General features: G+C 46.1%; 1 protein-coding gene across 3 annotated transcripts in view; it reads right to left on the bottom strand.

The window, feature by feature from the left end:
* Nucleotides 1-16366, bottom strand: part of ABCC11 (ATP-binding cassette, sub-family C (CFTR/MRP), member 11) — an 84819-nt gene that overhangs the window by 34231 nt on the left and 34222 nt on the right. For all 3 annotated transcript variants that reach the window (XM_011952596.1, XM_011952595.1, XM_011952597.1), the window contains exons 7-14: nt 13271-13444; nt 12354-12501; nt 12035-12183; nt 10598-10705; nt 8084-8335; nt 5610-5681; nt 2904-3028; nt 736-808 (exon numbers count right to left, since the gene is read on the bottom strand). In XM_011952596.1, coding sequence (XP_011807986.1) covers nt 736-808; nt 2904-3028; nt 5610-5681; nt 8084-8335; nt 10598-10705; nt 12035-12183; nt 12354-12501; nt 13271-13444 — 1101 coding nt within the window. The remainder of the gene's footprint in view (nt 1-735; nt 809-2903; nt 3029-5609; nt 5682-8083; nt 8336-10597; nt 10706-12034; nt 12184-12353; nt 12502-13270; nt 13445-16366) is intronic.

Below are 16366 nucleotides of genomic sequence, written 5' to 3'. Positions count from 1 at the left end.
GAGGAGGAGGAGAGGAAAAAGAAGAAGAAGAAGAAGAAGGAGGAGGAGGAGGACAAGGAGGAGGAGGAGAAGAGGAGGAAAGAAGGAAGAAGGAAGAAGAAGAAGAAGAAGAACAAGAAGAAGAAGAAGAAGAAGAAGAAGAAGAATTTAAAAACTACCCTCCTGAGGTTATTGAGATTATTGTGACTCTCACCTAAGACACTATATTCAAGTCACTAGAATAGCACCTTGCACGTAGTAAGTGTTCAACAGACTGAGCTATTATTAGACCATTAAAATCAAGAAGGCAATGCCACTTTTATCGTGGGTGAGGGTCGTATGTGTATTAAGGTGACTGCAGATGTGAAAGATTGTGAATTATCAGGGAAATGTTACAGCCAGAAATTGCCCCTGTTGGTCACGGCTGATGTTGCACTGGCTGGAGTGGGGCAAGGGTGATGGGGGTGGGGTTCTCATCTTCACAGGGTCTCCGCTCTTGCTTCAGAAGAAGGAGCTTGAGGTCAGATCTCCACCTCTGTGGGGTAAGGTACCCCCTTTCCTTTCCAGGTGCCTCTATAAGCTGAGCCCTAACCTCCCTCAGTGAGGGAAGCTTTGCTCCTCCTGCACCTGCTGCAGGAAAAACTCCAGCTGCTTTGGGAGGAAGAGCTGGGATCCTTCCCTTCCCTGCCTGGGGAGGCAGTGTGAACATAAGAGCACCAACATTACACAGAGCAAGCAGGCTTGCCTCCCTCTTACCTCTGTCATGTCTCCAAAGGGCAGAAGTTCCAGGTCCCGATTCAGGGAGCAGCAGTGGAGCACCTGGAGGTATCTGCGAAGGACAGGGAGCTGTAAGGCACAGGGGACCAGCCCTCCTGCCCATCACCCTTCCCAGTGTCAAAAGGAGTGGTCTTGATTTTCATGCTAAGAAATTTAGACTTGATCTTGTGTTTAATGGTATACCACCAAAGGCTTTTTTCATTTCCTTCCCTCTTTCATTTCTTTTAAATTAATACACACTCTTAGTAAATATTTGACCAGAACAAAAAGATGCAATGAAAAGCAGTTCTCCTTCCCATCTTTGACTTTCATTTGCTTTTCTCAAAAGCAGCCACTATTGGCTGGATGTGGTGGCTCACACCTGTAATCCCAGCACATTGGGAGGCCGAGGAGGGCGGATCACCTGAAGTCAGGAGTTCGAGACCAGCTTGGCCAACATGACAAAACCCCATCTCTACTAAAAATACAAAAATTAGCTGGGCGTGGTGGTGCATGCCTATAGTCACAACTATTCAAAAGGCAGAGGCAGGAGAATCGCTTGAACTGGGGAGGTGGAGGCTGCAGTAAGCCAAGATCATGTCATCGTACTCCAGCCTGGGAGACAAAGTGAGACTCCATCTCAAAAAAAAAAAAAAAAAAGCATCCACTATTACTATATTACTATTACAGTGTCTTATGTATTTATTCAGAAGTAATCTATTTATATATAGATGTGTACTGCATGTTACTGCAGGTATAGGTTATTATTGTTTTAACGGCACTGTAGTATTCCATTATACGGTTGCACCATAAATTATCTAACCAGAGCCCTAGTGATGAAGATTGGAATTGTTTCTACTCTTTTGCTCCTGTGAGCAGTGCAGTGTGAACATCCTTGTATATGGGTCTTTGCCTTCATGGGTGAAAATATCTACACATTAAATACCTAACAGTGGATTTGCTGAGTCAAAGGGTTGGTGCATTTTTATTTTAACCGATATTTCAAAACTTCTGTATGAGTTCTATCAGTCTCACAGAAGACCATAAAGAAGAGCAATGACAAAACGAGAGCCGGGACTTAGGCTGATTGCCCTGGAAACAATCTTACGCGGGGTGGAACAGAGCAGGAGATTAGAGACAGGGACCCAAGGGCAGGGGCAGTGGGAACTGTTCAAACAAGAGATCACAGGCTGAACGAACTAGAAGCAGAGATGGAGAAGACAGAAATACAAGAGATATGTAGGAGACAGGCTTATTCACAATCGGTGACCAATTAGATGTGGAAGCAATCAGAGGAGGAGACATCTGGCTTCCCGGGGTGCGAGGTTTGGGTGATGCCATTAAACTGAGTTGCACAATTTGGGAAAAGAAGCCAGGTGTATGGGGCTGAGCAGGCAGGGTGCTCATGAGTTGGCATTGGACGTGATTGTGAGGTGTGCACAGGACAGCTAGACAGAGACAGCCAGTTCCTACACCTCCACATCTATGTTGGTACCGGAGGCCAATTGCAAAACCAAGCAAACAGTCACAGGTCAGAGTCCACCATAGTTGGAAGCGTAGCTGTAGCATTCAGAGCAGTTTTCCTGGACCCTCCACTGAACAGGCTTCACTCATGACATCCAATCTCATGTCTCGGGCAGGTTGAACCCGAGAGTTCTAGGGCAGGGAGAGGCCACAGAGGGAAAGGAGGGATATGGACAAGACTTGGGAGATCCATGGGGCCATAGATTCAAACCGGTTTCCTCTATGTCACAGAACCTCATCGCTCCCATTTGTTTTCCTTTTCACTTAGAGGCCAAGATTTAACGAATACAAATGAAGTTCTACTGTAGCAATTTTGGAGGGGGGAGAATGAATTGACTATTTTGAGCCAATACAGCGTAATAGTTAAGCATGAAGTTTCTGAAAGCAACTGAGTTCAAATCCTGGCTCTATCACATCCCACCACCTGGGTGACTTTGGGCAAATTATTTAACCTCTTGGGGCCTCAGCTGATTCATCTGGAAAATTGATAAGATGGTATTTCCTTCACAATGAGGGGTGAATATGATAATGAGTGTAAGTGGAGCACACATGAGTTAGCAGTCGTCAGGTTACCGTTCAAAGCTAGAGGTGCCCCCAGACCAGCCACATGCCCTGTGCTCTCCCCTTCCCCTCCAGGAGCTTACCGGGTCTTGTCATATGGATCTCCCATGAGGATGTTCTCCCTGATGCTCCCGCTGACGATCCAGGCCTGCTGGGGGACATAGGCCAGGCTTCCCCGCACCCCCACCGAGCCCTCAAGCAAGTTCATCTGTGGCAGAATGAGTCCAGCCTTAGGACCAAGTGGGCAAAGGGACAGAGCCTGCCTGGCTCAGCAGGCACAGTGCCCAGGGCCCCATTGCCCTCCAGGACCTTGGGGGCTCTCCTAGGTAAAAGGGACTTTTAATGTGGCCCTGCCAGGCCCACCAGCGAGTTGCAGGGACCAGCCATGAGAACATGTGGAAGCAGCTGGAGATAAGCCCAGCCAGGTCTGAATCCAGGTCTGCACTAAAGACACCCCAAACATTTTTTCCTCTTATTTGTCCCAGCCCCATTCCCTGGCAACCAGTGCCTCCATGGTCTTCACCGTGCACACCAAAATTTCCAGGCTATCTCTGAGCATGCCTGGGTATTATGGAATTATTATTGTTAGGTAGGATAATGTTATCATGGTTAGGTAGAAAAACGTTCTTACTTTTGGACACCATGATGAAGTATTTAGAAGGGAAAGTGTTATAACCTGTGTAATTTAAAGCATTCTACAAAATATATGTCTGTATAGTAAGGTAAATACGCAAAAACTATCAACTGCTGCATCTAGATGGTGGGTATATGGATTCCTGCTGTAGTGTTCTTCCTGCTTTTCTGCAGAAGTTCAAAACAACACGTTAAAAACAGAGATAGACACTCATCCCCAGCACCCTGACATGGGACCTCAGCATTCTTAATCCTTTCTCTTTTATACCCTGACATGTTTACTTCTAGTTTGGAGCCAGACTTTAACAAATAATAACTTTAAAATGGCATCTCTGTGTCTTCCTTTATTAGAAGGAAAGTGACAGGCTCATTTGCATAGGAAACTGACAAACCACTGGGCGCATAGGGAGGTGGCCTTGCCTGGAGGCTGCTGGGCAATGCTCCTGTAATGTAGAACAGAGCTCTGACCTCAGGTGGACCTGGGACTCAGCCCTGGCTCACCCCTTACCTGCTGCATGACCTTGGATGAGTCACCTCTCAGAATCTCACATACTCATCTGTAAATGGGTCATCATGGGTATGCCTTTGTCATGGGAGGTTACCAGCGTTAAAGGGGAAAATGGAAAGCTCTTTGCACAGGACTTGGCATGTAAGTACTGAAGCTAGTTTTACTGTTTTTTTTAATGGAGTCTTTCTTCCTTGCAGTTGCGAAGAAACTGGGGAAAGGCCATCTCACATGCAGCATGTGGCTGACGCGTTAAGAGAGAGCTGGCTTTGGTAACAAAATCGCATTCCAAGGAAGGGATGAGTTTGGCAATGTTCATTTGGGAGAAGGAGCTGAGGGAAAAGTCGAAGAAAGGAAGGAAAACTTCTCCCAGTGATGGGGGAATAAGGGACAACGGGCAGAAGAAGCAGGGGGAAGAGATGGCAGCCCAGGAGGGGGTGAGGTTGGGGCTCTGTGGGGAAGGGCTGGTGTAAGACTCCTGCGGGAAGGTGACCAAAAATGCGTAGCAGGTGTCATGGGTGCTTTTAATGTTCGTTATAAGGTGTGCAGTGTGACCCCAAAGGATCTGGGGAATCGGTTTGGGGTTTTTTCAAACTGGAGAAATGGTCGGGCATGGTGGCTCACATCTATAATCCCAGCATTTTGGAAGGCCGAGGTGGGTGGATCACTTGAGGCCAGGAGCTCGAGACCAGCCCGGTCAACGTGGTGAAACCCGTCTCTACCAAAAAATACAAAAATTAGCTCAGTTTGCTGGTGCATGCCTGTAGTCCCAGCTACTCAGGAGGCTGAGGCATGAGAAACTCTTGAACCCTGGAGGCAGAGGTCACAGTGAGTCGAGATCACGCCATTGTACTCCCGACTGGATGACAAAGCAAGACTCTGTGTGAAAAAAAATGAAGAAAGAAAGACAGAAAGAAAGGGAAGGGAAAGGAAGGGAATGGAAAAAGGAAAGAAAAAAAAGAAAAAAGAAACTGGAGAAAGGGTGTGTGAGCCACATGTCCACATGGCAGCAGACCTCAAACTTGTCCACAGGGGATGGAATGAGGGGTTCAAATCTCAAGGGCAAGTGCACCTAGCAGGCATATGTACCCCACTGCCGGAGTACGAGTAAGACTGCCCCATCCCATCCAGCAGGCCTCCTCTCCCCAGCCTTCCTTCCTTCTTTCTCCCTGTTTCTCCCTCAACATTTCTCTTCTGATCCTGTCCTAAAAGGCACATACATCCCACTCTCAATATTATGAGTTTGGCTTTATAAAATGATTTTTGTGCTCTTTTTTTAAAGGAACCATTGCAACAGGGTATTGCAGTGTGGAAGAGAGATTGGACTCAATTCCCTGTTAAATAATTTGTATGATCATATTAACTTTGAGTTAATATCTTGTATCCTCACAGAGCACAGGTGAGGACAGATCTCCAGGTGATGTAAGAGGCAGCCCGCACCAGGAGTGCTGCCACAAGGTGAAGAGAAAGGGCCACCTTGATCATGCACCTCCCACACAGTGCAAGCACAACCATTTTTGATTTATAAAAACCCCACTTGCTCAGACTCCTGTGAGGAAGAAAGCAGTGGGGGGCCCTGCCCAGGGCACTGGAGCTTGGGAGGGCCTGGACTGCCTGTGGACAGGCACGCATGTGGCCACAGATCACTTACCTCCCCAAGGATGGCTGACAACAGGCTGCTCTTACCACTCCCTGTGTTGCCGCAGACCCCTAACATCATCCCCTGCAAGCCAAGGAGGACACACAAGTGTTGAGACAGCACAGCCCTGGCATACCCACCTGCCCAGGGCGGCTCAGCTGTTTAGAACCCAAAACAACACACAGAAAACAAAACAACCACACAGAGCCCAAGACTCCTCAGACAAGCAAAGCTCAAGAGGAACTTTGTGTTCAGTCCCTGGAGGCAGGAGGGGTGACCCGAGAGGAAGCAGATCACAGGGAAAAGGCAGAGGGGAACTCAGGGGTAGGTGGCAAGAACCCTGAATTCCAGATTGGTGTCTATTCTATGCAACAATCCTTGGAAAGCCACTATTTGATGGATGAATGGATGTTTGAATAAATGCATGCATTTATTCAAACATCCATTCATCCATCAAATAGTGATCTGAGTTTCCTCTATGGACCCAGCAATGAAGAGAAGACCTCACATTGAGCTTAGAATGTAAGCTGAGGGGATGGGAAGACAGACAGACTACATAAATAAATAAATAAATACCAGATAGAGATAAGTGATATGAGTAAAATGAAGTCGGTTGTTATGACAGACAGAGACTTGGGGGTTGAGGCAATTTTAGATGAGTCAGCCAGGGAAGGCTTCTACAGAGGAGGTGTCATTACTGCCCCAGAGCTGTGAGAACTCTAGTGGGGAAGAGGTCAGAGGTACAGGTACCGATTTGGAGGAACCGGGCTCTAAGGGCAGTGAAAAGTCACTGAAGGGTTTAAGGAGAGTGACTTGAATTGGTTTACATTTTAGAAAGATCCCTCTGTCACAGTACAATACAGCAGTCTCCAACCTTTTTGGCACCAGGGACCAGTTTCATGGAAGACAATTTTTCCACAAACTGAGGGTTGGTGGAGGATTGATTTCAGGATGAAACTGTTTCATCTCAGATCATCAGGCAAGATTCTCATAAGGAGCGTGCAATCTGGATTCCTCGCATGCATATTTCACAATAAGGTTCGCGCTGCTGTGAGAGTCTAATGCTGCCGCTGATCTGACACAAGGTGGAGCTCAGGCGGTGATGCTCACTGGCCTGACGCTCACCTCCTGCTGTGCGGCCTGGTTTCTAACAGGCTGTGGACCAGTGCAGGTCTACCGCCCAGGTGTCGGGGAACCCTGGTATAATGGATTTTGGAGGCTCAGAGAGACAGAGGGTGGGAGTGGGGTGAGAGATACAAACTACCTATTGGGTACAATGCACACTATCGGGTCACAGGTGCACTAAAATCTCAACTTCACCACTATACAACTCCTCCGTCTAACCAAAACCCACTTGTACCCCAAAAGCTATTGAAATAAAAAATACACATTAATTATTTTAAAAAGGAAAATTCCTCTGTCTGCTGCATGGTGAAAGACTCATAAGAAGGCCAAAGTGGGAGCAGAGAGGTGGATAAGGAGGTTCTGGGAGTGGCATGACAGCGGCAGGGATAGGGCAGTGGAGGGGCTATGGTGAGGGCGGCAGGTTCGGGGCAGATGTGGAAGTCAAGCTGACGGGCCTTGCTGGTGGATTGGATTCCAGGGAGGGAAGGAAAGGAATCAAGTGTGACTTCCAGGTCCTCGACCACTGGAAGGATGATGGTGCCATCTCCCAGGAGAAGGACGATTTAGGGAACTCATTAAAAGGGGTGAATACCAAAACCTTATTTCATTTTAAATGCTTGATGGACATTTAAGAAAGATATTATATATGCAGTCGAGTCTGGAGTCCAGAAGAGACTTTAAGGTTAGAGATAATAGCACAGAGATAGAATTTAAAACCACAGGGCTAGAGATGATCACCAAGGAAAGAAGTATAAATAGATAAGAGATAGTAGATATTAGATATTAACACCTATTACTATTAGGTATTATCTAGCTTTTAGACATTTATCACTATATATGAATCGATATCTATATCTATTCTATGTCAATTATTATTAGATATCAATATCTACATCAATAGATAACAGAGAAGAAAAGACGAGGGGTGAAGAGGAGACAGCAGGAAGCTAATCTTTGTAAACATCAGGCGGAGAAAGAGCCAGATAAGGTGAGTTCACAGAATAACAGCATTCAAACACAGGATGGTGCTTGGCACATATGAGGAATGTAATAAATGTTAGCTGGGTCTCCTTTCCCTTCTCCTTTCTGGTCCTTGGTCCTTCCAAGGACCAGCACACAGTACTCTCATATTATTTTGGGTCTTACCTAAGCCAAAAAAATTTTAAATGATAGATTAATTCACACTAAAAAATGAAAGATATTCTGTATTTGCCCTCCATGAAAAATTTGAATTTTAAAGGGAGAGATCTTGGAAAGGGCAGTTTTTAACCAAGGAAATGGTGGGGCACCTGGCCAAGCTCCCAGTCTCAGGTCCTGAGAGCCTGGCAGGCAGCCTGCCTGCACGGCCTGAACAAGGCTACCTTGGGCACCACCAGGTTAATCTTGTGCAACTCTGGGCCCAGGCTCTTCCCTTCTTCCTCTGGCTCGAGGGCATCTCTAGGTCTGGTCATCCCCTCAGAAGCGTGTCCATTCCTCTCCAGCTCCAATGCCCCATTGACAATCCCAGGACAAGTCTGTCGCCAAGACAAGGTGGCCTCCTCCAAGACCAGAGCTTTGCTGGGGTCTTGTAATGTCTGGACATAGAAAACAGGGCTCTCCTGGAGGAAAAACTTCTGAAAAGACAAAAGGAAATAGAGGGAGGAGGAACGCAGTTCTTTAGTTCAGCAGGAATGTGTTCCCAGTTTTACAAGCCTGCCAGTTGGTATGGTTTTCTGAATTTTGAATAAGCAGTAAAAGTTTGCAGAAGTACCACCAGTTAGGAAAGGCCAGTTTCTGTGGGTGAATATTCTAGGTCAGTGTTTTCCAAATTTCAGAGCACAGGGCCACTCTTCCATATTTGCAAACACTGCACTATCAATGGCAACTCTGCTCAGGAGGTTGACTAAGGACTAACCTACATTAGCCTCATCCCAAGTGATGACAGCCATTGACTCATAAGACTGATGTTTTTCTAATTAAATTCTATTAATATCGGGCTGGACATAATGGCTCACGTCTGTAATCCTAGCACTTTGGGAGGCCAAGTTGGGGAATTGCTTAAGCTCAGGAGTTTAAGACCAACCTGGGGAACATAGTGAGACCTCCACCTCTTAAAAAAAAAAAATTCTACTTGTAGCTATTGAAAATAAAAACTCTTTCTGTGTCCCACACTGGGGAAAGGTCATTTGGAGTCATACATTTCAAAAGGTGACCATCAGCGGGTCACTTCTCTCTGCATCTCCAGCTCCCTGTCTATAAAGCACAAGGGTTGAACTACATAAATTCTAGCAATCAAAAGAATGGGAGGGGAGTATGATCCTATGGAAGTCAGGTTACATTCACACAGCCCTACCTGGAGATATGCTTAAGAGATCTAGAAGGATGCTTCCTGACATTTTGGACTCTCTGACCCATCCTTCTGAGCTCAGATTGCGGCTTCCTCATCTCTGACCCCTCCACAGGTGAAAACAGGCACAGAAGGGGAGAATGAATGGGCAAACCCAGTGTCCCATGGGAAGGAAGGCAGCGGCAGGAGCCTTCTCACAGCTGCTGAGAAGTCAGGGAAGCAAGCTGGGCTGGTGATAATAAGCAAAGCACTGTTTGTGTTACTCAGAGCAGCCAAGTTCGTTCCAGCCTCAGGGCTTTCACACTTGCTGTTTCCTCTGCCTGGTTATCATCACTCGTCACCTTGGCAGGGGCCTTCCCTAACCAGGCTCTTCCCAGGAGCCCCCAGCCCTCCCCAACATACTCCCTAGAACAGGCATATCCAATCCCTTGGCTTCCCTGGGGCACATTGGAAGAAGAATTGTCTTGGGCCACACAGAAAATACACCAACACCAACGATAGCTAATAAACCAAAAAAAGAAAAAAAAATTGCAAAAAAAAAAAAAAATTCCTAATGTTTTAAGAAAGTTTACAAATTTGTGTTGGGCCACATTCAAAGCCATCCTGGGCCACATGCGACCCATGAGCTGCAGGTTGGACATGCTTGCTCTAGGACATCACATTGTTCTATTGGCATCATGGCTCTTCATGTGATCTGATCGAATCCTCTTTGATCCTTAATTTACTTGTTAATTGCCTGTTTCCAATACCAAATCGGAACTCCCTGACAGCAGGGACCCCTGTTCAATGCAGTATTCTCTGTGCCTGGCTTGTGGTAGGAGTTCAATAAATTTTTTTTGTTTTGCGTTAATGAATGAATGAGTGAATGAGTGATAATAGGTCATGAACTGCATGTACATAAAAGTGGGGTGACTACAAAATGACTTTTAAAAATTAGTTTAGAGTTTTCAAACTTAGATGCCAACTATATAAATAAGTGAAGTGGACCATTTCTAAGATGATACATGATAATTAAAATGCAGCTCCAGGCCTGGAGGTGCAATAGGGTATGGTAGAGACTGCAGCAAACTGCAGCTAAATGCCTCCATCTAAACAGGGCAGCTATCGCCTCAACTCCAGCTGCGTGTGGCCATGGTAGATTATGGTACAGGGTCACTAGATCTTCTAATCATTCAAGAAAATTCAAAAATCTGGGTTTTCACATAAAATGTCCAAGTGTTTCAATGCAAGCAACATCTATGGTGTTTTTCTAAAACAAAACTATCTATCAGGGTAACTCTATGCAAACCTGGATAAAGTCTGCAGAGCATCTGTCTGAGACCTGGTTTGGACACACTATCCTAAGATCTCCTTGGAGACTGAGACCTGACCCAATTCATCTGTCTTCCCAGGCCCCACACCAGCCTTGGCACAGGAGGTTACTGAGTTAGCTAATCCCTCTCTCAACCTAGGCCTTGGCCAGGGGACATGTTCGGGAGGAACAACACGGGGGCTGAAGGCAGAGGAGCGTCCAAGCAGGGGGCCTACAGCCAGTCCCCTGACCACCTACCTTGAACCTCATCATCGCAGACTTGGAATTCGTGAGGCCTTTGACTGCTAAGGGCACAAACAACACTGACAGCCGAAGGAGAGTCAAGGAGCCCAGCATGCTGAAGGCCTGGATAAGAAGGGGAGGAGGCAGTAAGGGTCGTGGCCCTTCCTGCTTCCACCATTCCCTGGCACCCGCATCCCTGAGCCACATCCTCAGCATCCAACAAGCAGTTGGTTCATCCAACAGAGGCTAAGTTAGTGTTTGGGGGAGACTGGAAAAAGCTGGGGAAAGAGCACTCGTCTTGGAGTCTTAGAGTTAAAGGTCTAGTCCCTGTTGCAGCTTAGCCACCGACATCTCTAGCTTTGGGCAGGTTGCCCCTACCACATCCCAGTTTCCCCACTGGCATAGTGAGAAAAATCATGGAGTACATACAGGAACAAAGTTGGGAAACACCAAAAAAATTCATGTGAGTGAGCACTGCTTCCTTTCAATGGAGCTTGGTGCTATTCTTGCTGTCAAGGTCCTATTTCTTCTTCTTTGCCTTAGATGTTTGTTTTCTTTCTAACATTCAACATCTCCTTACCCTTCATGCCTAACCCATGCTGCACTGTGAATATAGCAAAACACCTTAGGCTCTCAGGACCCCAGAAGGTGCCCTCCTGGAGGTGCTGAAAGAACTTTCCAATCCATGCCCATCTCTCCTCCTTTCTTCTCCTGGCTCCATCCAAAAATGAACTCCAATGGAGCAGGAGTGCCTTGGTCTAGACCTGTCTTGTGTCATCTTAGTGTCAGCCTCAAGTGCCTCTGAAAGTATTCCTTCTATAGTACCCCCAACACCCTCAGACTTCTCGGGGTTCTTTCCCTGGTGCATGCCTGAGCCAAGCAGAGGGGCCAGCTATCTGGGGCACACACAACCCCTTGACTGCAGACTCTCAAATGTTTCCCTTCTTGCTCTGGGTGCTGCCTCCTGGCTTCCCCAGTTGGATTACCACCCCTCCAAGAGCAGCACCCTGTCTTATTCTGCTCAAGAGCTGGGATTCCTAACCCTGTAAGGCAGCGGCCACTTCTCAGGGCCAGGTTCTGACCATGAAGGGAAAGACCAAAGAAGCTATACCTTTGTATTTGAAGTGCACTTCCAGGGCCCTTATTTAGGGATTAGAGGAACTCCTCAACCTCAAGGTGTAATTCAAATTGTCAGAATTTTAACTACAGGTACCACCTCCCCCCAACCCCGATGGGTCTGCTGTCCAGTCCACCCACAGGGCTGTCCAAGATGTCACTTTTTAAGATGGGTTGAGATGGAAGACAGCGCTGCACTTTTGTCTGGAAAATCAAAATGAACATATAGTGTTCATTTACAAAGCCTTCAGACCTTTGAGGGGTATGGCTAAAAAAGGACACATGAGAAAACTCCCGATCATGATGGGGAGAAAACAAAGCCCCCCAAATCCTTACCGTTGATGTTGTGAGTTTCAACTTCAAGGATGTGTGGACGAGAATCCAGACTGCTGTGGCCACTGTGGGGATGACGAACAAGGCTACAGTGGTCAGGCTCTGGACAAGCCCGCACTTCTCCAATAGTTTCCTTTCCTTCCTTCTTAGGTCTTGGAAATAAAAAAGAAATACACCAAAGATAACCATAAGAACATTCTCCAAAGAGCACAGCACCATCCCCAAAGCATCAAAAAAAAAAAAAAAAATCTCCAAGAGGTGAGAGGGACTTGGCTCACCATGCCATCACCAGGTTTCGAGCAGAAAGCCAGACTTTCCATACCTTCAATGATTTTTGTAAATGGTCTCTCCCATGTGTACATTTTAATCAGCTTAATGCAAGTGAGAACTTCACTGGTCACACGAATGCGCTGGTCGCTGACCTCAGATGTGTCATGCTGAGCCTTCACAGCCATTCTTGTCACGAATACCTGGAGTCAGGATACAGAAAGTTTGGAGTTGATCTGCAAGGGCTTCCTTTGACAAAGGCAGGAGGGTTCAGTCTGGCATAAGTAGGGCAACTGGGTGTATTTCCAAAGAGAGGTTTTCCAATCGAAGCTCTCCAGGCCACCATGCCTTAGGGCATCCCAGGGGCCTTTCTTTCCTGAGTCCCAAGCCAGGCTGTGGCTACTTAGACAGAAACTAAACTGAAATGGTTCCTCTGTCTTCTGGAACCATAAATCCTCTAATAATTAAAATCACCTTTCAATCAGAGTGACTGCACTCAGGAAAACACTAAATTTCAGTAATTCAGAGCACACATAATCCAAGAGTCATTTCTGTTTCCTCAACTTTATTTCACCTGAATCTTTGGCAACAAATGTGCTTCCCTTTCCCCATTATACTGTGCTCAGACAAATGTTAAATGCCGGCTGTGTTATTACATCAGCACATTCTGGGTAGAAGAGATGGAACAAAAATCTTGCACAGAGATTATCTACAAAGGAAAGTCGTCGAAGCAGATAAACTGCCATAGAAAGCTATGAGGTAGACTTTGCACATCACATTCAGCTCTTATTTACTTATTAACCAAATGTTGTGACCAGAGAAGAGTTTGAGGTAGGGAGTGGAGCTGAATCTTATCCACAATGGATTGAAAGGTCAACAAGAATCAACGTTCTCACTCAGAGCTATCCCAGATTCCAGAGCCCTGGGACTTCTGGGGCCCAGCATCAAATGGGTGACAAAGAGAGACATTACCTCCAGTGGGAAAACCAGGAGAAAGCATAAAATGGCAACAAATGCAGTGTATCCAATAATGAAGTAGGAAGAAATGCTGCAGATGACCAGTGATGCGCAGCTGACCAGTAATAGGGGTCCATAACACACCCCTTCAAACAGGTAGTTTACGTCACCAGTGAAGAAGCCGATGGCCTGGAAGACAGCAAGTCCACGGGCACAGGTGTCACCTCCCTGGGTACCCAGAAGTAGTGGCAGGTGGCCTTCCCATGCCCTCTGCTAGCAGGAAGGCTTGAAAGGCAGGGTGGAAGAGTAGAGACAGACACCCCAGGTTCACATCTTTCTCCTCTCTGTTTGTGTGACCCTCAGCAAGTTACTTTACCACTCTGAGCCTCAGCTTCTCCATCTGTAAAGCTGGAATAATTATACATACTTTATATGGGTTTTGTGAGATTTCAATGACATAGAAAGTGTCTGCACACATAGAATGTGATCAATAAAAGGGATATTTTACTACAATTAATACTACCACTATTACTACTGCTACTGAAACCATGCCCCAAAGAGTTAAAGAAACCAGTGACTAACAGATATTCTTGAGTTTTTAGGACAGCAGTTACAGAAAGAAACAACTTGCCGAAAGTCCCTCTGCTTGTAAGATAACAGATCTGACTAAAATCGGTAGAACCAGTACGGCTAACTAGAGTCTGTGCAGAACCAGCTTGCTAACATCACAGCCTAAACATTTCCACCACGCTTCATACTAATTCCCCGTGAATTTGCAAATGGGACCCAGGAAGAGACATGAAGAGATCACTGCATATATACAAGTGCTTTTCAGATCTCCCCTCTCATTCTACCAGTCACCTACTAATCTCAGAATCCACCCCTTAAATCTTTCCTAATAAAATCACTGTCTTAAAGCAAGCACAAGGAGACAGATCTGGGCTGGACTCCTGTCTCCTTGTCAGCCAACTTGCAATAAAAAGCTTTTCTTTTCTCAAAAACCCAGTGTCAAAGTACTGGCTTCTAGACATTAGGCAGTGAGCCCCTTTTGCTTAGTAACACCACTAATATCTATATTCCAGAGAATTGCTTCCATTCTTCACTTGATTCTATTCATTCTACTACTAATAATAATATTAATTAAATTTTCTGCTTTTTTTTTCTTTTTTGTTATAGATTCTTCTGCCTACTTCCCTCCTCCCACACGTACTGCCTGGCTCAACGCTATATAAAAAGTAACATTTGGCCGGGCAAAGGGAGGCCAAGGTGGGTGGATCGCTTGGGCCCAGGAGTTTGACACCGGCCTGAGCAACATGGTGAAACCCTGTCTCTACAAAAAGTAGGAAAATTAGCTGGGCATGGTGGCACATGCCTGTAGTTCCAGCTTCTCAGGAGGCTGAGGTGGGAGGATCACTTGAGCCTGGGAGATCAAGGCTGCAATGAGCTGTAATCATGCCACTGCACTCCAGCCTGAGCAAGAGAATGAGACCCAGTCTCAAAACAAAAACAAAAACACAAAAACTTACATTCCAAATCAGGAAATCCTTAAAGAACAATTCACTAATGTTTTCTAGAATTACCAGTCTGAATCCCTTACAAAGTGATTTGCTTTTAACTTTCACCTAAACTCCTTCTAGTTTCCAGGACGTGCCCTAGTGGGAGCCTTTAAAACTTTTAAAAGTACTTTAGGGAGCATAAATTGGTATAGCCACTCTGAAGGGCAATTTTAAAGTATCTTTTAAAATTAAAAATTGCACAAAACTCTATGATCTGGCAATTTCATTTTTCTGTTGAGAAACATTCACACACGTTAGACGAAGCACATACAAGGATGTTCATTACAGCACTGCTTACACCAGCCAAACGCTGGAAACATCCTACAAGTCGGTGGAAAAGGATTTAAAAAGTCCACCCCAGGCTGTGCTAAGTGGCTCACATCTATGATCCCAACACTCTGGGAGGCTGAGGCAGGAAGATTTTTTGAGGCCAGGAGTTCAAGATCAGCCTGGCAGCATAGCAAGATCCCATCTTTAAACAAAACTAAAAATTAGCCAAGCATGGTGATGTGTGCCTGTAGTCCTAGCTACTCAGGAGGCTGAGAGAGGATGATTGCTGGAGCCCAGGAGGTCAAGACTGCAGTGAGCTATGATGGCACCACTGCAGTCCAGCCTGGGTGATAGAGTGAGAACCTGTCTCAGACAACAAAGTCACCCCAGAAGTATTAGGTAATCTTGGGTCCTAGAGCTAAATTGTCAGAGCTCATGCCCCAGTCTTGTCATTTACTAGCTGTGCAACCATAGACAAGTTACTCCACGTCTCTGTCCCTCTATCACCTCATCAGTGAAATGGAAATAATAATACAAGCTACTTTCTCATACTGATTTGAGAACGGTGCTAGATAATGCATATGTAACACTTTATTCAGGCACATCGAAAGTACTGTAATTATGATTCAGCATCACTGAAAAAAATAATGATATGGTTTCGCTGGGTTCCCACCCAAATCTCATCTTGAATTGTAGCTCCCACAATTACCATATGTTGTGGGAGGGACCCAGTGGGAGGTAAGTCATGGGGGCAGGTCTTTCCCATACTATTCTCATGACATTGATTAAGTCTCACAAGATCTGATGGTTTTATAGGGGGGAGTTTCCCTTCACAAACTCTCTCATTCTCCCTTGTCTGCTGCCATGTAAGATGTGCCTTTCACCTTCTGCCACGATTGTGAGGCCTCCCCAGCCAAGGGGAACTGTGCACAGGTGTCACCTCCCTGGGTACCCAGAAGTGGTGGCAGGTGGCCTTCCCATGCCCTCTCCTAGCAGGAAGGCTTGAAAGGCACTGTGGAACTGTGGAACTGTGAGTTCACTAAGCCTCTTTTCCTTTATAAATTACTCAGTCTTGGCCAGGCACGGTGGCTCACGGCTGTAATCTCAGCACTTTGGGAGGCCAAGACAGGTGGATCATGAGGTTAGGAGATAGAGACCATCCTGGCTAATATGGTGAAACCCCATCTCTACTAAAAATACAAAAAATTAGCGAGGCGTGGCAAGTGCCTGTAGTCCCAGCTACTCGGGAGGCTGAGGCAGGAGAATGGCGTGAACCCGGGAGGCG

Source organism: Colobus angolensis, unplaced genomic scaffold, assembly GCF_000951035.1.
Source record: "Colobus angolensis palliatus isolate OR3802 unplaced genomic scaffold, Cang.pa_1.0 Scaffold343, whole genome shotgun sequence".
NCBI lineage: Eukaryota > Metazoa > Chordata > Mammalia > Primates > Cercopithecidae > Colobus > Colobus angolensis.
Note: the sequence above shows the minus strand (reverse complement) of the source record. Positions and strands in the feature narration are given on the sequence as shown.